At 38.1% G+C, this 20,619-nt stretch overlaps 2 protein-coding genes across 5 annotated transcripts in view; one reads left to right on the top strand and one right to left on the bottom strand.

The window, feature by feature from the left end:
* The window catches only part of ankrd44 (ankyrin repeat domain 44), an 82,821-nt gene extending 73,029 nt beyond the window's left edge, over positions 1–9,792 (top strand). For 3 of the 4 annotated variants that reach the window (XM_088352615.1, XM_088352617.1, XM_088352616.1), the window contains exons 26-28: positions 1,836–1,918; positions 1,996–2,087; positions 7,414–9,792. In XM_088352615.1, the coding sequence (XP_088208741.1) occupies positions 1,836–1,918; positions 1,996–2,087; positions 7,414–7,667 (429 nt within the window). In that variant the 3' untranslated portion in view covers positions 7,668–9,792. The remainder of the gene's footprint in view (positions 1–1,835; positions 1,919–1,995; positions 2,088–7,413) is intronic. The other variant, XM_088352618.1, reaches the window with a different exon arrangement.
* Positions 9,793–13,468: 3,676 nt separating this feature from the next.
* The window catches only part of pikfyve (phosphoinositide kinase, FYVE finger containing), a 60,151-nt gene continuing 53,000 nt past the window's right edge, over positions 13,469–20,619 (bottom strand). The window contains exons 39-43 of the mRNA XM_088352873.1: positions 18,296–18,399; positions 18,078–18,206; positions 16,227–16,488; positions 16,082–16,156; positions 13,469–13,875 (exon numbers count right to left, since the gene is read on the bottom strand). Of these exons, the coding sequence (XP_088208999.1) occupies positions 13,760–13,875; positions 16,082–16,156; positions 16,227–16,488; positions 18,078–18,206; positions 18,296–18,399 (686 nt within the window). The 3' untranslated portion in view covers positions 13,469–13,759. The remainder of the gene's footprint in view (positions 13,876–16,081; positions 16,157–16,226; positions 16,489–18,077; positions 18,207–18,295; positions 18,400–20,619) is intronic.

Below are 20,619 nucleotides of genomic sequence, written 5' to 3' on the forward strand. Positions count from 1 at the left end.
TTCTAGTATTTTTGTAGTAATTCTGCAGTATTTCTGTAGTACTTCTACATCAGTAGTATTTGCTTAGTATTATTTCTGTAGTAGTATTTGAATTTTTTTTTAGTATTTCTATAGATATTTTGTGGTTTTCTAGGATTTTTGTCGTAATTCTGTAGTATTTCTGTAGTTTTATTTTAGTGGTATTGCTTAGTATTATTTCTGTAGTAGTGTGTAAGATTTTTATAGTATTTCTATGGACATTTTTTAGTTTTATAGTATTTTTTTAGTATTTCCTTTATAGTATTTTTGTAGTAAATTTGCAGTATTTCGGCAGTTTTATTTTAGTAGTATTTGCTTAGTATTATTTCTGTAGTAGTATTTAAGATTTTTGTAGTATTTCTATAGACCTTTTGTAATATTTCTGTAGTTTAAAAATATTTTTGTAGTATTTTTGTACACTTTTGGTAGTAATTTTGTGGTTTTCTTTTGTGTTGTATTTTCATAGTATTAATCTGTAGTATTTATGTAGAATCGTTGCAGTATTCCTGTAGTTTTCTAGTATTTCCTTTGTTGTATTTTTGTAGTATTTCTGCAGTATTTCTGTCGTACTTCTGTAGTTTTATTTTCGTAATATTTGCTTAGTATTATTGCTGTAGTAGTATTTAAGATTTTTGTAGTCTTTCTTTAGACGTTTTGTAGTATTACTGTAGTTAAAAAAAAATTGTAGTATTTTTGCATACTTTTGTGGGAGAACTACAAAATTTTGTTTTCTTTTGTGTTGTATTTTCTTAGTATTCGTCGAATATCTGTTGAATTTTTGTAGTATTACTGTAGTTTTCTAGTATTGTATTTTTGTACACTTTTGGTACTAGTTTTATTTTTTGTAGTATTTTCTTAGCAGTATTTCTGTAGAAGTATGTCAGATTTTTGTATTATTACTGTATTATTATTACTGTATTTTTCTTCTTTTCTCTTTCTTTCCCTCTGTCTTGCCCTCTTTTTCAATTTCTGCGTTTCTCTTTCCCTCTGGCCTCGTGAGATTCCATCTCTCTCTTTCTTTTTCTTTGATTCGCTTTCCCTCTTTCTTTCTCCCTTTTCTCCTTGTCATTCTATCTTTTTCCGTTTCCTTTCTTGCACCATTTTATTCCATCTTTCTTTATTTCTCTTTTCTTTCTTATCCTCTTTCATTCTGTCATTCTATCTTTTTTGGTTTCCTTTGTTTTTCCTGCTCTCTTTCTCCTTTTGTATTCTCTTTCATTCTGTCATTCTATCTTTTTTTGTTTCCTTTGTTTTTCCTGCTCTCTTTCTCCTTTTGTATTCTCTTTCATTCTGTCATTCTATCTTTTTCCGTTTCCTTTCTTGCACCATTTTATTCCATCTTTCTTTATTTCTCTTTTCTTTCTTATCCTCTTTCATTCTGTCATTCTATCTTTTTTTGTTTCCTTTGTTTTTCCTGCTCTCTTTCTCCTTTTGTATTCTCTTTCATTTTGTCATTCTATCTTTTTTTGTTTCCTTTGTTTTTCCTGCTCTCTTTCTCCTTTTGTATTCTCTTTCATTCTGTCATTCTATCTTTTTTTGTTTCCTTTGTTTTTCCTGCTCTCTTTCTCCTCTTGTATTCTCTTTCATTCTGTCATTCTATCTTTTTTTTTCCTTCCTTTTTCCTGCTCTTTTCCTCTTTCTCCATTTTATTCCATCTTTATTTGTCTCATTCTGCCTTTCTCTCTCTTTCTCTTCCTCCTTCTCTCTTGCACTCTCTTATTGTATCTTTCTTGAGTTAGCCACCCCTTCATTAACGGCGCACACACGTCTTAGCACCGTTTCCACGTTTCTCCGTTTACGCATTTTCTCTCACCCAGGGAAAAGAAGAGTGCGTCCTTCTCCTCCTGGAAAAGTCCTCGGACCGGGCGCAAGTCAACGCCGCCAACGCGGCGCTCCAAACGTGAGTTTCCCGTCTTAAAGGGACAGTGCTCAAAGAGGAGCCGGACGCCGGCTTCATCCTCTCCCTTGTCTCGTCAGACCGCTCCACTTGGCGGCCCGCAGCGGACTCAAACAGGCGGTCGGGCAGCTCTTGTCCCGCGGGGCCAACGTTCAGACCGTGGACCAGAACGGTAGGAGGGGTTATTGGCACTCGGCTCTTAAAGGGACAGTGTGCACATTATATAGCGCGGGGGTGGGGTGGCCTTATAATCTGGTGCACATTATAGTGCAGAAAATAGAGCACAGGTGTCAAACAGGCGGCCCGCGGGCCAGATCAGGCCCGCTAAGGGATTGAATCCAGCCTGCGAGACAACACTCAGGGAAGCGCAAGAGAAAAACAAGCTGCAGGTTGAAATATGTCAACTTGATGTTGCCAAAGCTAGGTGCCTCGAAAAAAATACACTGTACTTTTATTTCTCTCTCTCTTTCTGTGTCTCTCTCTGTCTCGCTCTCTGTCCGTCTCTGTCTCTCTCTCTTTCTCTGTCTTTCTCTCTCTCTCTCTCTCTATCACTGTGTCTCTCTCTCTCTCTCTTCCTTGGTTGCTCTGTTTCTTTCTCTCTCTGTGTCTTTTTAACTTATTTTGCTCTAACTTCCTTTTTTCCTTTTCTCCCTTTTCTCTTTCTCTTCCTACCCTTCGCGCTTTCTTTTCTCTTTTCTCTCCTTCTGTCTTTCTATTTCTCCTTGGATTTCTTTCTTCCTCTCCTTTTCTTTTTCCCCTCTCTCTCTTTTGCTTTCTTTGTCCTGTCTGCTCTCCTTTTCCCTCCCTCTTTCTCTTATTTTTTTATCCCTCTTTCTCTTTAATCTACTAGTCCGGCCCCAGACAGAATGTTTGATCTATCGTGTGGGCCCCAAGTTAAAATGAGTTTGACACCCCTGAAATAGAGTAATATGAGGGTTCAAGTTAGTATCTGTAAAGATAAGTAATTCTATGTAAATCGATCGATGGTCCTTCGATGAATCGGAAATATAAAAAAAAACACATTATTATTTTCCTCCTATATCCAAATATTGAGGTTTTGGACTGAAAATACACAAAAAGAACAGAATATTCTGTAATATAAAACTATAAAAAATGTCAAATAACAAAAAACAAAATGATGCCATAAAATGTATGTTATACACCTGCAAATGTGTAATATATTGTTTTCCTACCACCTGATCCAAATATTTCATCTAGACATACAACAAAAAAATCGAAGAAAGAGCAATAAATTAAACATGATGTGTAGAAAGTTTTTTTTTGCCAACAAATATCAAAAACTTTAAATCACTTCTTAAAATGTTGTTTTTGGGGTTAAATTTTTGAATATGATAATCATTTCCAATGTGGAAATGATCTCATCTCATCAGCCGTACCGCTTATCCTCATTCGGGTCGCAGGGGGGCTGGAGCCCATCCCAGCAATCATCGGGCAGTGGGCAGGGGACACCCTGAACTGGTTGCCAGCCAATCGCAGGGCACACAGGGACAGACAACTCGCTCGCTCATTCACACCTAGGGACAATTTGGACCGGCCAATTCACCTGAAATGCACGTTTTTGGGATGTGGGAGGAAACCGGAGTGCCCGGAGGAAACCCATGCAAGCACGGGGAGAACATACAAACACCGCACAGGAAGTCTGGAGCTGGATTTGAACCCACGCAGGAGGTTCCCAAGACATGAACTGTGACGCACATGCGCTAACCACTGCGCCGCTGTATGTTGAAAAATCTGCTCCATTTGTTGAGATTAATGTTCATCATTTTTATTTTTTTGATTATTTTATGAATTTATTTATAAGTATTTTCTCTGCATTTCTGCAGCTCTTCGAGTTCCCTTAAAAATGGTTAACTTTGTAGTGTTTGACTGTTTCATGTCAGTTTTTTGCTCGTAATAATCCAACCCAAAAATGTATGAAACTCTTATTAAGAGTCTCAAGGCCCCTCTGCCCAATTTAAGGTGTACTACCATTTAATGCACTTACGTATTTGCATTGATTCAAGGTGCTTAGTGGCTTATAAATCCAGCTACACGGCGAATCGATGAGGTAATAAGTTGCGAACGCTTTTAAAAAATCGCTTCGAATCGATGTCATCGATTGGTTGTTGCAGCCCTACGGTGAGAACAAATTGTCATATTGAATTTCATCTGGAGTTGCTGCTGTGTTTTTGATGTCAGCCATCTGCTTTTTCTGTGCGCTTGCTAGGATTTGCTTGAACCAAACAAGACCTTTATCCCAAAATGTTGACCGAAAGTATATCAAAGGATATGTTGCAATACTTTATGTACCCTCTGCATGCCCCTCCCCATTTTTTCTTGTCTTGTATGGCGGACCAATCCTGACATATGTAGCAATAAATGTATAAAGAAGCAACACTTACACAAACCACGTATTACCTAATATACGAGATAAATGTAATCAGTTTGTCGTGTATTTTGTCGAGTATCGTGTTGTTATTCAAATAAGTGGGCGGAGCAAACTGGCTGAGCTTTTCTCTCATTGGTTCATCTACCAGGGTGAAGGAACCAAGACGTTAGTAGCCGATTCGTTCATCACCGATCAACCGATAGGTGAAAAGCTCAGGAAACTGGGCAGCTTCTTCATTTCAATATTTTTTTGAGAAAAAGTACACGACTATATGCTTGACAAAATATATGGAAAAATATGACAACAAAATACCAAAGCATTACGACAAAATACATGACAGAATACACGACAAAATAGAGTACAAAATACACGCCATTATACACAATGAAAAAATCCACAGTAGAATATGCCAGCCAAAATACCCAATGAAACACACAACGTCAAAATACTCGACGGCAAAATACATGACAAACTACATGACGTTGATTCATATATCTCTGGAGGACTCTCTGTTTTTAAACATTTGTCTACCCTGACTAAAATTAGAGCAAAATGCCTTTTCATATATCATCTATATCACTGATCGTCTAGTAGATAGGATTTTGCACTCTCACCACCGCATCCCAGGTTCGATTTCTGTTGCATCCAATGTTTTGCGATTGTGGTCAGTGTATATACACAAATACAGTACCGTACTAACGTAAAACTTCAAAAGAAATGCACAACCAGAGGTTAAGGTCTTTTATAGGTAAAAAGAAAGTTAAAAGTGCAATCGTACACGAATGAACCAGTATTTGTACGTTTACAGCACTCTCTATATTTTGTAAAAAAAATTATCATTAAGATTGCTTTGCTTTTAGGGAAAAGAAATGCCTAAAACTTAAATGTCCAAATATACGACAGAATACACAACAAAAGAAACTCCAAAATTTCCGCCGGAAGACACAATGGAATACATGGGGACAAAATAGATAATGACAAAGTACATGATAAAATACATACGTGACAAACACCAATATAAATAAAAGACAGAATACACGACGACAAAATACACAATGACAAAATCCGTTATAGAAAATACGACGAAATACCTGAGGGAATACCTGACGGAATACACGATGAAATACACGCTGACAGAATACATGACAAACTACATGACCAAATACATGAAAAAATAAATACGCGACAGAATACACGACGAAATAGACTACAAAATTCACGCCGTTATACACGATGACAAAATAGAAAACACAATTCACGACAGAATACACGATGACAGAATACATGACAAACTACATGATCAAATACACAACAGAATACATAACAAAATACACTACAAAATGTCTGCTGCAATACACGACGACAAAATACCAGACAGACGACAGAATACACGATGACAAAATACGTTATAGAATATGCGACAAAATTCCCTAGGGAATGCCTGACGAAATACACGCTGACAGAATACATGACAAACTACATGACCAAATACACAACAGAATACACAATGGAATACATGAGGACAAAATAGACGACGACAAAACACACTATGACAGAAAAAACACAACACACGTTATAGAATATGCGACGAAAAACAAGATGGAATACACAACGACAAAATACACGCTGACAGAATACATGACCAACTACATGACAAAACACATGAAAACATAAATATGTGACAAAATACACGACAAATACCAAAATGAATAAAGGACGGAATACATGACGGCAAAATACATGGTGACGAAATACGCGACAAAATACACAAAGACAGAATATGTGACAAAAAAGTTGAAAATAAAAAACACAACAAAACCCACAGAAAAAAAGAATACATGATCAAATACACAACGACAAAATACACGCTGACAGAATACATGACCAACTACATGACAAATCCCATGAAAACATAAATATGTGACAAAATACACGACAAATACCAAAATGAATAAAGGACGGAATACATGACGGCAAAATACATGACGGCAAAATACATGGTGACGAAATACGCGACAAAAGCACGACGACAAAAAACAACGAAATACGCGACAAAATACACAAAGACAGAATATGTGACAAAATACTTGACAAATAACACAACAAAACCCACGGAAAAAAGAATACATGATCAAATACCCGACAAATACCTAAATAGAAAAATGACAAAATACATAAATGACATAATAGACAATACTAAGCAAATACTACAGGATTTTTACAAAAATACTACAAATTGAACACTACAAAAATACTAGAAAACAACAATACTACAAAGATTCAACAGAAATACTAAAAAGATACAACTACAGAAATACTAAAAATATGTGACATAATACTACAGAAATACTACTAAGAATAAAACTATAAAAGTAATTCAGAAATACTACAAAAATACTACAGAATCGCTACAAAAAATACTACTAAGGAAATACTAGAAAACTACAACAATTCTACAGAAATACTACAAAAATAATACTAAGAAAATACAACACAAAAGAAAGACAAAATATTTACAACCAAGAGTACAAAAATACTTTGAAAATATTAAAAAAACTACAGTAATATGACATAATGTCTATAGAAATACTACAAAAATCTTAAATACTACAGAAATAACACTACACAAATACTACTAAAATAAAACTACAGAAATATTGCAGAATTACTACAAAAATACTACAAAGGGAATACTACAAAAATACTAGAAAACTACAAAACGTCTATAGAAATACTCCAAAAATCTAATACTACTACAGAAATAATACTAAGCAAATACTACTAACGTAAAACTACAGAAGTACTACAGAAATACTGCAGAATTACTACAAAAATCCTAGAAAACCACAAAATGTCTATAGAAATACTCAAAAAATATATATTTGACATAATACTACAGAAATACTACTAAGAATAAAACTATTTATTCATGAAGTTTTCATTTTTTTCATTCACATGGCATATTTCCTTCTTTCTACATTTATTCTCCATACGGCAGCGTCGGTCATCCAAATTCTCGTGGCTTTACAAACCCTAACCCGGCACTGTCCCCATTTTTGTCTCCCGCTCGTCCATTTCCGCTTCTCGCCTCCTTGGCTATGTGCTACAGGTCTGACGCCCGCTCTGGCTTGCGCCCCCAACCGCCAAGTGGCCGACTGCCTGGCGCTCATTCTGGCTACCATGATGCCTTTCTGCTCCCCTTGCAGTTCCGGGGCCCCGTCCCCCGGCGCCCTCCTGAGACTGCTGCCCCCCAAGACCCTCAGGGACCCCGCCGTGGCCCCCGTCGTCCCCCGCCGCCCCCCATCGGGACCCTCCAGCGGGGGGACCACGGAAAACGACTCGGAAGATTCGGAAACTTTCTGACCCCTGCCTGTTGCCGTAGTTTTTCTGGATTTTTTTCCACGGAACATTTTCTTTCTCCTCCAGGTGGCGCCACAACTTTTACAGAGACTACTTTAGCGAGAACATGAAGTAGTTTTTCAAGGGGTTTGTTTTGTACAGGGGTCTCAAACTTGATTTAGCAGGGGGTTGCCAGGGGTAGGGTCTGGGTCCGGTTGAGGCGAATCAGGTTTTCCACAAAATACGCAGAAAAATACATGCAAAACAACTGATACACAACAAAAGACACGGCCCAAAAAAAGACAAAACACGACAAAAGATGCCTACGCGACAAAATACGTAGCAAAATTTGCGACTAAAGAAATGACAAAACGCACAGTAAGATAAGCAACAACAAAAATGACAAAAACGTACGTAGCAAAATACACGACAATACGCGACAAAATATGCGGCAGACAACAAAACACGAAAAACGAGAAAAAACGTGACAAATTATTTAGCAAAATATGCAAAAAGATGCGTTAGAAGACAAAAACCATGGCAGAAAAAATGACAACACGACAAAAGATGCCTACGCAACAAAATAGGTAGCAAAATTTGCGACTAAAGAAATGACAAAACGCACAGTAAGATAAGCACCAACAAAAATGACAAAAGATGCGGCAATCTACAAAATACGCAACAATACATGACAAGATATGCAGCAAAAAACAAAACACACGAAAAAACGACAAAATATTTCGCAAAATACGCATAAAGATGTGATAAGACAAAAACCACGGCAAAAAAATGACAAAATAAATGAACTAAACAGACATAACCATGCACACAATAATAAGTGACAATATACAAAACAGACAACCAAAAACGCTAAAAGACACAACAAACCACACGAAAACATAAAATGACAAAAAAAACCTGCCACAAGACACACCACCAAAAACATAATAAAATACACGCCAAAACCTCAAAGACTCATTTATAAATACAAAAAAATGGTTGCTTTTCTATTCACCTTGTAGTTTGTAATACCCAGTGTGCTTTGTCGCACTCGTTTCCAGTTGCACTACACAATAATGTGACTATCAGTAATCCAATATTACACACCTACCCTTTAAAAAACCCACGTAGTGACACTTCTTTTTGAATCCCCTTCTTGTAATACACAAATATACTTTTCTGAGAATTTGCTTGTATGTACATTGTTATTTATTACTACTTGAAGCACAAGACGTGACTCAATCCCATACGTTCCGTAAACCTGGCTCCTTTCGAGGATATCAAGGAGTTTATACAGCACTTTTGCTAAGACTGCAAAGGCTTCAATGTCAAACCTACCAGCAATGTGCCATCCCATGTGTGCAGTGCCTTCACATTATCTTCCATCCGTTATCTGCAGCGCTTATCCTCAGTAGGGTCGCGGGAGTGCTGGAGCCCATCCCAGTACAGGAAACCCTGAACTGGTTGCCAGCCAGTCGCAGGGCACTCACATTATCTTATTTTATTTATGTAGAAGTGAGGCTTACACCTAGGAGCTCTGAGACTAACTTACACACTGTTCGTACGGGTGCTTAAAATCCTTAAATGCTTCAATTGTTCTCAAAGATTGAAAAGTGCTTGAATTTTGGTCAAGGAAATACACGACTGAGTACACGAGGACAAAATACACACACACAAAAGAAAAAAACGAACAAAATACGTGACATGATAGATGCCAAGATTAAAAAGAACAGAATACACCACCAAGTACATGATCCACTTCATGACAGTATACAAGACAAAAAACATGACAAACATGAAAATAATATACACAACAACAAAACTATACATGACAAAATACATAACAGAATACACGACCAAATACACGAGAACAGTATATGCATCAGAATACATGGAAAAGTACATGAAATCATAAACGAGAAAATACACGACAGTACATGACGAACATCGACAGAATACAAGAAAAAAAAACGTGGCAAACTACATGAAAACAAAACTATACATGAAAATACAAACAAATGACAAAATACACAACAGAATACACGACCAAGTACACGAGAACAGTATAAGCGACAGAATACATGACAAAATACATGGAAAAGTACATGAAATCATAAGCGAGAAAATACACGACAAAGTACATGACGAACATCGACGTATACAAGAAAAAAAACTACATGTAAACAAAACTTTACATGAAACTATAAACAAATGACAGACTACACAACAGAATACACGACCAAATACACAAGAACAGTATATGCAACAGAATACATGACAAAATACATGGAAAAGTACATGAAATCATAAGCGAGAAAATACACGACAAAGTACATGACGAACATCGACGGTATACAAGAAAAAAAAAAAAAATGAAAACAAAACTTTACATGAAACTATAAACAAATGACAAACTACACAACAGAATACACGACCAAATACACGAGAACAGTATAAGCAACAGAATACATGACAAAATACATGGAAAAGTACATGAAATCATAAACAAGAAAATACACGACAAAGTACATGACGAACATCAACGGTATACAAGAAAAAACGTGGCAAACTACATGAAAACAAAACTATACATGAAAATACAAACAAATGACAAAATACACAACAGAATACACGACTAAATACACAAGAACAGTATATGCAACAGAATACATGACAAAATAAATGGAAAAGTACATGAAATCATAAGCGAGAAAATACACGACAAAGTACATGACGAACATCGACGGTATACAAGAAAAAACGTGGCAAACTACATGAAAACAAAACTATACATGAAAATACAAACAAATGACAAAATACACAACAGAATACACGACCAAGTACACGAGAACAGTATATGCGACAGAATACATGACAAAACACATGGAAAAGTACATGAAATCATAATGACAAAAAACACGACACAGTTAATACCAAGGTAAATGACAGAATACACTACAAAGTACATGACAAACAAAGGTATACAAGACAAAAAACATGACAAACATGAAAATAATATACACGATGGCAAAACTATACATGACAAAAATACACACGACCAAGTACACAAGAACAGTTTATGCAACAGAATACATGAGAAAATACATGGAAAAGTACAAAAAAACATAAATGACAAAAGACACGACACAGTTAATACCAATGACAGAATACACTACAAAATACATGATGAAACTTCACAACGGCATACAAGACAAAAAACATGAACATAAAATACACGAGGACAAAACTATACATGACAAAATACACAACAGAATACACGGGAACAGTATATGCAACAGAGTACATGACAAAATACGTAGAAAACTACATGAAATTATAAATGACAAAGCACACGACACAGTTAATAATGACAGAATACTTTAAAAAGTACATGATGAACATCGACAAAAAACGTGTCAAACTACATGAAAACAAAACTATACATGAAAATATACACAACAAATAAATGACAAAACACACGAAGACTGAAAACATAACAGAATACGTAGAGAAGTACATGAAATTATAAATAAAATACAAAATACACGAGAAACCAGAATGAATAAACAATTTAAAAAAAAAAACTACAAAATAAAAAATTGAAATGCAGGGTTTGTACACCTCTTTCTTATCCAAATTCAAGCACTTTTAACAACTACGTTTTTTTTCTCAAGTACCACAAAAACGAAATATTACATGTATCTTACATTTTCAGTTACAGGAAGTTCTTCCCATTCGTGGCTTATATGTCTATAAGTAATACATCATTATTGCACTAATACACATTTAACCGATTGATAATGCCATAAAGACTAATGCCAGCTGCCGTTAACCGAGAGGGAAGAAGAAAAGCGACAGAGGGGCATAGCCGCCAAAGAGCGGCGTCAGCGTCATTTTTAAGCAAACTTTTTAAGAAAGATGGAAACACTTTGAAGCATTATCAGGTACTTTACAAATCTTTGAAAACACATTGAAATTCAAGCCTTTTTGTGGATTTCAAGCACCCTGTTTATTTTAACACCGGAATACTCTTTCCCCGTTTTGGTACTTATACTCCTTGACTCAAATTTAAATCATTATTGGAAAAGATTTGGTGTACTTACCGGTTGAGCAGGGTTTTTGGAGGTAAGGATTCAGAAAACCAAACTATGACTAGCCAAAACCAAAAATTCCTTCCTTGAAGATTTGAACGGTACACCTTGTTCATGCGAGCCTTTCAGTCATTTTTATTGTGTACGTTTGAAAAAAAAAAATACATTTGAATATGTGTATGAAGCTAAATTTCAAGATACGGTACCTCTTTAAGAAAATGTAGATTTCTAAGGTTTTGTACCACCATTCGGTGTAACAATGTGTGTACTTGGTAGTTCCTGATGCAGTACCAACACACTCCTGTGTTTTTTATACACCAATTGTTCACTTCGAAAATAAATTTGCAATCTTTTTGTCTTAAAACTTTATGACATTCGCAAGTTTTATATACAAAGTACAGTGTCCTTGTAAAAGTATTGTATATCGGAAATGGATGTTGGGTCTGAGCTATGAAAATGAGCCAACTCTAGAAGGAAATTCAGGTAAAGACTTTGTTTTTTAACAACTGGAGCTGGAGAAGAAGTGCGGGAGGAACGGATAATTTACTCGCTCTCGTCTCACTGGTCACGCTCCTTCTGGCTTTTCCCCAGTCTGCCTTTGTGTTTTATTGAAATAAGAAGACATGGAAACGTACTGGTATGTTGAAACAAAAGGCAAAAGACCACCCCCAAGATCTTCAAACAAAGACAGGAAGACTAGGTGACGCCAAAAGGGAACATCAAACTGATTAGAAATACACACCTTGAGCAAATACGTTTAAGCCTACTTTACAATGGAGTATCCCCATACACCAGTGCTGATCGAAAAGCTTATAAAAGTCCGGACCGTTACCAAGTCTTCCGGTGTGACATTTTCCCCGTTATTAAAACGTTGTACCTAAATTCAGGGGTAATGGAAAAGAACACTAATGCAAAAGACATTTCAAATTCATTCCTGAATACTTGGACGTGATAAGCTTTACGATAAAGTGCATAACAGTTTTCAAGACATGAGATGATCAGAAGATTACTGGCTAATCAATAAAAACAGCTCATTTACGTAGTACAAAATGGCGTCAGTAGGAGGCTAACGTAGCTAGTTAGCACTATTTGTATTGTACCTTGTGAAAAATGCTGCAAATCCAGGTATACTTGAGAGCGGCCAGCCTGCCGTTTTCTGTCTTCATCAAAAGGGATCAAATTCCAAACCGCGCTTAGAACCTTGCCTACCGCACAGGAATTAATCACCATGGTGGTGTTTCTAGTCTTCTGTCGTGGTTATTGGTATTTGTTCCGACTCAACTGCCTTGCGCTCAAGTGCCTCTTGCCGTCCGTCATGGCTCTTATTCTGTCAGAAAAGGTGACGTGAAATCACGTCCAGAGGGTCAATGGTAGGCGTTGGCTAATTGGGAGAACCCGGACAGGAGAGTTGAAACTGGAAAAATGGAGAAATGCTGTCCTCTTGTGGAGAAGGAGAGGTAGTGCAAGCACTGAACCATGACACTATGAGCAGCGCTGATTAAAATAACCGTTTTTTTGTTGTTAAGTTAATTTGCGGCAAAATTCACACTCGATCTCTTAATGGTACTGAAAGAAAAATGGCGTCGAAAATCCTTAATAAGTACTTGAATTTGGCCATGAATAAGCTACACAAATCCCTGCATATGACTCAATCAAGCTTGAGGCAAAAAAACCCTACAAATGCAGTAAAATGAGACGGCAATTTCAATCCAAAACCCACAGAGGAACACAAAGTGTATCATACGTGTCCTTTAATTTACAAACACTGAAAAAAATGATCAATATTGTTTTAATAGTGACATCATCTCTGTACATAGTTCAACTTTAAATCACAGTACCAAACTATAATATCGGCGAGGGTCCACTTGATAAAATAACTGGAACTTAGCAACAGTGCACTCAATAAAAAATACGCTTTTGTTGTATGGAATGCTGACATGCTGGTGTCAGTAATATACGATTTAGAATAAAATGAAATGTTAGACCTGGTTTTGTAGCATCCTTAAGAGGAGGTATGTCTACCGCTCAGCAGTTCACCCCCAATCCGGTCCAGTGATCGGGCACCATTAGGAAATATTTGTCCATGGCCTCGCAGAAGCGGGCGCGGTACAGCTCGGGCGACACCACGGTCGGCATTTTCCCTGCGGAAACATGGATGAATGGATGAATGAATTTCGAAAACAAAACAAGAAGTCCCAAAGAAATTTTAATGTAACATGAGGGCAAGGAAAAACTCAAAACCTCAGTCAAGTCATGTTTATTTGTGACGCCTTTAATCACAAAGAGTCTCAAATGGCTGCACAGACCACAGACAAGTGCAAACTACAGATAATTAGTACACCATTCCCTGATCTAAACCCTACATGAGGGCGAGGAAAAACTCAAAAACCTCAAGTTAAGTCACATTTATTTGTGACGTCCTTGATCACAAGGAGTCTCAAAGAGCTGCACAGACCACAGATTATTGCAAACCACAGACTATTATGACACCATCCCTTGATCTAGAACCTACGTGAGGGCAAGGAAAAACTCAAAAACCTTAAGTCAAGTCATGTTTATTTGGGACGCCCTTAATAACAAAGTCTCAAAGGGCTGCACTAGACCACAGACTATTGCAAACTACAGACTATTATGACGCCATCCCCTGATCTAAAACCTACATGAAGGCAAGGAAAAACTCAAAACCTCAGTCAAGTCATGTTTATCTGTAATGCCTTTGATCACAAGGAGTCTCAAAGGTCTGCACAGACCACAGACTATTATTAGACCATCCCCTGATCTAAAACCTACACGAGGGCAAGGGAAAACTCAAAAACCTCAACATGAGGAAAAAAAGAAACCTTGAGAAGGGACCACACATGTTTTACTGTTGTCCTTTCAAGGAGTCAAAAGTGCTTGAATTTTGTCTGAAGTGATCGTAAATGCTTGAAATTGTTGCCATGTTTCTCAAAAAAACTCCTGAAAAATGATGCAGATACTGCTCTAAAGGGAGTGAAAGAAGCCTTTCATTGCACTTGCTGACAACAAACCGAAAAATCTAAAACTTAAAGGGACAGTGTGTATTGTTTGACCACTACGTGTCGCTGTATTGCGTAGTGCAGTGGTTTTCAGCATGGTACCCCCTAAGGGGAGCTGAGGGGCCATAATACACTGCCATACAAACTAATGCCAGCTCCCGTTAAGGGAAGAGATGTAATGGCAATACAAAGAGAATAGTATCTGCATTATTTTTCAGCAGTTTTTTTTTTTTTAAACCTGGCAACAATTTTAAGCATTTACAATTACTTCAGACAAAATTCAAGCACTTTTGAAAGTAAAACATGTGTGGTCCCTTCTCAAGGTTTCTTTTTTTCCTCATGTTGAGATTTTTGAGTTTTTCCTTACCCTCATGTAGGTTTTAGATCAGGGGATGGTGTCATAATAGTCTGTAGTCTGTACAGCCCTTTGAGACTCCTTGTGATTAATGGCGACACCAATAAACATGACTTGAGTGACGTTTTGAGTTTTCCCTTGCCCTCATGTAGGTTTTAGATCAGGGGATGATGTCATAATAGTCTATGGTCTGTGCAGTCCTTTGAGACTCCTGGTGATTAAGGGTGTCACAAATAAACATAACTTGACTTGAGGTTTTTGATTATTTCTTTGCCTTCATGTAGGTTTTAGATCAGGGGATGGTGTCATAATAGTCTGTAGTCTATACAGCCCTTTGAGACTCCTTGTGATTAAAGGTGTCACAAATAAACATGACTTGACTGAGTTTTTGAGTTTTTCCTTGCCCTCATGTAGGTTTTAGATCAGGGGATGGTGTCATAATAGTCTATGGTCTGTGCAGTCCTTTGAGACTCCTTGTGATTAATGGCGACACAAATAAACATGACTTGACTGAGTTTTTGAGTTTTCCCTTGCCGTCATGTAGGTTTTAGATCAGGGGATGGTGTCATAATAGTCTATGGTCTGTGCAGTCCTTTGAGACTCCTTGTGATTAATGGCGACACAAATAAACATGACTTGACTGAGTTTTTGAGTTTTCCCTTGCCGTCATGTAGGTTTTAGATCAGGGGATGGTGTCATAATAGTCTGTAGTCCATACAGCCCTTTGAGACTCCTTGTGATTAAAGGTGTCACAAATAAACATGACTTGACTGAGTTTTTGAGTTTTCCCTTGCCGTCATGTAGGTTTTAGATCAGGGGATGGTGTGATAATAGTCTGTAGTCCATACAGCCCTTTGAGACTCCTTGTGATTAAGAGCGTCACAAACAAACCTATTCAAGCATTTTCAAGAATTTCAAGCACCTGTACGAACCCCGAACCCCTTTAACATACAGACCCCCACGGCCTTCCCTTACCTTGACCTCCCAGAATTCCAGTGGACTTGACCACCATCTCCAGCTTCTTATCCCAAGTGAAGGTCCTGATGTAATCTGCCAAAGGGAGAGGTGTCACGAGACGCAAACGGGGCCAGGGGGCGCCGGCGCTCTCTCCATTTCTTACCGATGATCCCGACCACCAGCTGGTCGGTGGCGTCGTCGCGTCCCACCAGCAGCGAGTAGTCGATGATGAGGTGACTGGACAGGAAGTAGGCGTCGCTGTGGATGGCGGCGCGCAGCACCGACTTGCAGTGGGAGCGGATGTAGAGCGGGTTGTCGTAGATCAGCTTGAGGAGGTTCTCGTCCAGCAGGACCACCTCGCAGCTCTCCTTGCCCGATTCCGTCTTCACGTTGCGGTTGCGCAGGGAACCCTTCAGGTCGAAGACCTTGGCGGGGGGAGGACGAAGACGGTGAAAAAATGCCGACGCCACGATTTTCAGTTTGTGGGTCCCTCGGTAGTCGTTGTTAATGGGGACCAGGACCACCCGAGAAAAGTCAATCTTCCAAGTGGTGTCGCAGATTTGTTTTTGGCGGCCATTATTAGGGGAGACTTGTTGACTTACAGAGAGAGAAAGAGAGAGAGAGATAAGGAGAGATAGAGATTGAGAGACAGAAATAGAAAGAAAGACTGATAGATAGACGGAGAGACTGAGAGAAATAGAGAGAGAGAACAAATAGAAAACAATGATTTTAAAGGTATACAGTATTTTACCGACTGAGGGATAGAGAGAGGAACACAGAGAGAGCGAGAGAGAGAGATAGAAAGAGAAAGATAAAGAGAGAGAGATTGAAAGACAGAGCTTGAGAGAGAAATAGAAAAACATCGATAAAAAGAGATACTGAGAGAAAGATAGAGAGATAGAAAGAGAGAACAAATATAAAACAGTTTGATTTTAAAGATAGAGAGAGCAACACAGAGATAGATCGAGAGAGATAGAAAAAGATAGAGGGAGAGAGATAAGGAGAGATTGAGAGACAGAGCTTGAGAAAGAAATAGAGTCAAAGTGATTGTCCCGCTAAGGGATTGAATCCGGCCTGCGAGACAACACTCAGAGAAGCGCAAGAGAAAAACGAGCCGCAGGTTGAAATATGTCCACTTGATGTTGCCAAAGCCAGGGGCCTCGAACAAAGACACTGTACTTGTAGTTGTATCTCTCGCTCTCTCTCTCCCTCGCCATCTCTCTCTCTCTCTGTCTCTTTCTTGCCATCTCTCTCTCTCTCACCATCTGTCTCTCTCTCTCTTGCCATCTCTCTCTCGCCAACTGTCTCTCTCTCTCGCCATATTTCTCTCTCTCTCTCTCTCACCATCTGTCTCTCTCTCGCCATCTCTCTCTCGCCATCTCTCTCTTTTGCCATCTCTCTCTCTCTCTCTCTTGCCATCTGTCTCTCGCCATCTGTCTCTCTCTCTCTCTCTCTCTCTATCGCCATCTCTCTCTTGCCATCTGTCTCTCGCCATTTCTCTCTCCATCTCTCTCGCCACCTCTCTTTCTCTCTCTCTCTCTTTCGCCGTCTGTCTCTCTCTCTCCATCTCACCCCCTTTTTTCCCACTCTGTCTCTTTCTCTCTCTGTCTTTTAACCTCTTTTGCTCTAACTTCCTTTTATCCTCTCATCTATTTTCTCTTTCTCTCTTCCTACCCTTCATGCTTTCTTTTCTCTTTTCTCTCCTTCTGTCTTTCTATTTCTCTTTGGATTTCTTTCTTCCTCTCCCTTTCTTTTCCCCCCTCTCTCACAACTTTTTATCTTTTGTTTTTCACGCTCTCTCCCTCCCCCTCTCCTTTTCCCTCCCTTTCTCTCTCTTTTTCTTTCTCTTGAATCTACTAGTCCGGCCCCCGACAGAATGTTCGTTCTATCGCGTGGCCCCCGAGTTAAAACGAGTCTGACACCCCTGCATGAGTTCAATGTTCTCGCAATAAAACGTTATTATGAAAAGCATTGTTTCGATATGAGATATTCCTCATTGCTAAACAGGTCTTACCTGAGCCATTTTGCGCCCGTAAAAAAGGTTTTCCATCACGAGCAAGTCCAGTTTCTTCTCGGTGTTGTTCTGAGAGTTCTTGTAACCGATCCGGTAAACGCCGAGGATCTTAGCCAGGGCGGTCGGCCTCTGCCACGCAAACAAGTTAGTCGAGATGGAGACCGAGCATATTCGCGGGTGTCGCTTTGCAAGCGTCCTGGCTCATTTTTCTCTTGTACCTTCTGCTGCACGGCTCCGGTGATGTAGTTGAAGTAGTGCGTGGCAAAGTCCAGGAAGGATTGCACTTCCAGTCTGGGCATCTGTTTCAGGATAAAGCGGTCATCTGAAACGGAGAAGAGCTCGTAAACACCAAATAAGAACAAAATCCCGACTGCATGAATAATTAGCTGGCTAAAAAAAGGCAAATTATACATTATATATCATATATTGTGGGCCAAATGGTAGGACAAAAATCTAAAAAAAAATCTCTAATAGATTAAAGAGAAAGAAAGAGGGACAAATAGAGGGAGAGACACACACAGAAGAAACAAGAGAAAGAGAAAGAGAAAGAGAGGGGGAATAAAGCAAGAAAAAGATAAAAGAGAAAGAGCAATAGAGAGGGGGAGAGAAAAAATAAAAATGCAAAGATAAAAATGAGAGATAGAGAGAAAGGGAGAAGAGAAAACTACAGAGACAAAAAGACAGAGACAAAGTGAAAGAAAGGAAAAGAAAATACAAAGAGACACAAATAGAGAGAGAAAAAGAGAAAATGAGAGATAGGAAAAACAGAAAAAAAGACAGGAGGAGAGAAGAAAGAGAAAGAAAGAGACAAAGCTAGAGAAAGTGACAAAGAAAGAGAAAAGGAGAAGGAGAAGAAATCTCTAAAAATTAAGAGAAAGAAAGAGGGAAAAATAGAGGAAGAGAGAGACACACACAGAAGAAACGAGAGAAAGAGAAGGAGATGTGGAATAAAGAAAGAAAAAGATAAAAGAGAAAGAGCAATAGAGAGGGGGGAGAGAGAGAGAAATAAAAATGAGAAAAAAAATCAGAGATAGAGAGAAAGGGAGAAGAGAAAACTAAAGAGACAAAAAGACAGGAGACAAAGTGAGAGAAAGGAAAAGAAAATACAAAGAGACACAAATAGAGCAAGAGAGTGAGAAAATGAGAAAGAAAGAACACGAGAGAGGAAAAACTGAAAAAAAAGAGAGGAAGAGAGAATAGAGAAAAAAGAGACAAAGAAAGAGTTTGACAAAGAGGGAGAAAAGGAGAAAGAGAGAACAAAGAGAAAAAGACAGAGGAAGAAAGAGAAAGGGAAGAGAGAAAGAACAAGAACAAAAAATAAAAGAATAAGGGAGAAAAAGAAGGGGGGGAGAGAGGAACAGAGAGAGTCAGAATGAGAGGAAAAGAGAGAAAGGTATATAGCTCCAGTTGCTTTGTGAGTGTCCTGGCTCATTTTTCTCATGTACTTCTCTTGGCGTTGTCTCGCCGGCCAGATAAAAACCCTTGGCCTGATTCACCCACTAGAGGGAGCTGACATGATTGGCTGCCAGGGATACTTGCAAAACCCGTATTTTTACTCTTTTGCACACAAGTTGAATTCTTTCTTTTTATCATAAAAAACTGATTTTTTTTTAGAACATAGTGAAAAAAAAGTTATTTTCTGAGATAATTATTATTTTTGTGATTTTTCTTTGTTTTCTTTTTTTTCCCCTTTCATTTCTTTGTCTTCTTTCCCCTTTTTTGTTCCCTTTTTCCTCTTCTTGTCCCCCTGTTTTCTGGCTTTTATTTTTTACTCTAAATCTTTAATATTTGTGTTTCATTCCCCCCTTTTTTCTGTCTGTTTCCTTTTCTTTGTTTTCCCTCTTTTTCCCTTTCAGTTTTTTCCTGTTTTTTCTCTCGTTTCCATTTTGTCCTCCTCCTTTCTTTTTCTCTTTTACTTATTTAGATTTTTCTTTCTTTGCAAAAAGCTAGGCAAAAAAAAGGGAAAATAGTATTCTGTTTCGGTCTGTTTTTTCCGTGTTTTTTTTTTCTACTTTTTTTAAAATTCCTTTAAAAAAAATCTCATTGTGTTTATTTTTTCCGAGCTGTTACTTTTTTTTGTTTGTTCTGTATTTACTTTTTTTTCCAACGTTTCTTTCTTTTCTTTTTTTCTGGCTTTTTTCAAAATTTTTACTTCTTTTTTCTCTTCATTTTGTTTTTTATTTTCTCAGCTGTTCACTACTTTTTCATTTTGGTATTTTTTTCTTTTTTGTTCTATTCCCCCCTTCCTTTAAGTCATTGTGTGCACAATTTTACATAATATTTGGTCATGTTGGGATTAAAGAAGCAAAAACAACCTGAAAGAGCCGTTTAGGACCCGAAAGAGCCGGTTCCTATTAGTGAGCCGAGCTGAAGAAGCCGGTTCCCCGACAAACTCTACTAACTTTACTCAACTTAGTTCTCCTTTGACTCAACTTCAAAATACCGCATTTAGGACACAGCGTCAGGGGAACCCGTGTATTTTTACCATCATGCACTGTAACTTTGACTTGAGTCGCTTCTTAATGAGTAATTTTGATCCCTC

Source organism: Urocampus carinirostris, chromosome 14 (genome assembly GCF_059441175.1).
Source record: "Urocampus carinirostris isolate Australia breed hairy pipefish chromosome 14, RoL_Ucar_1.0, whole genome shotgun sequence".
Lineage (NCBI taxonomy): Eukaryota > Metazoa > Chordata > Actinopteri > Syngnathiformes > Syngnathidae > Urocampus > Urocampus carinirostris.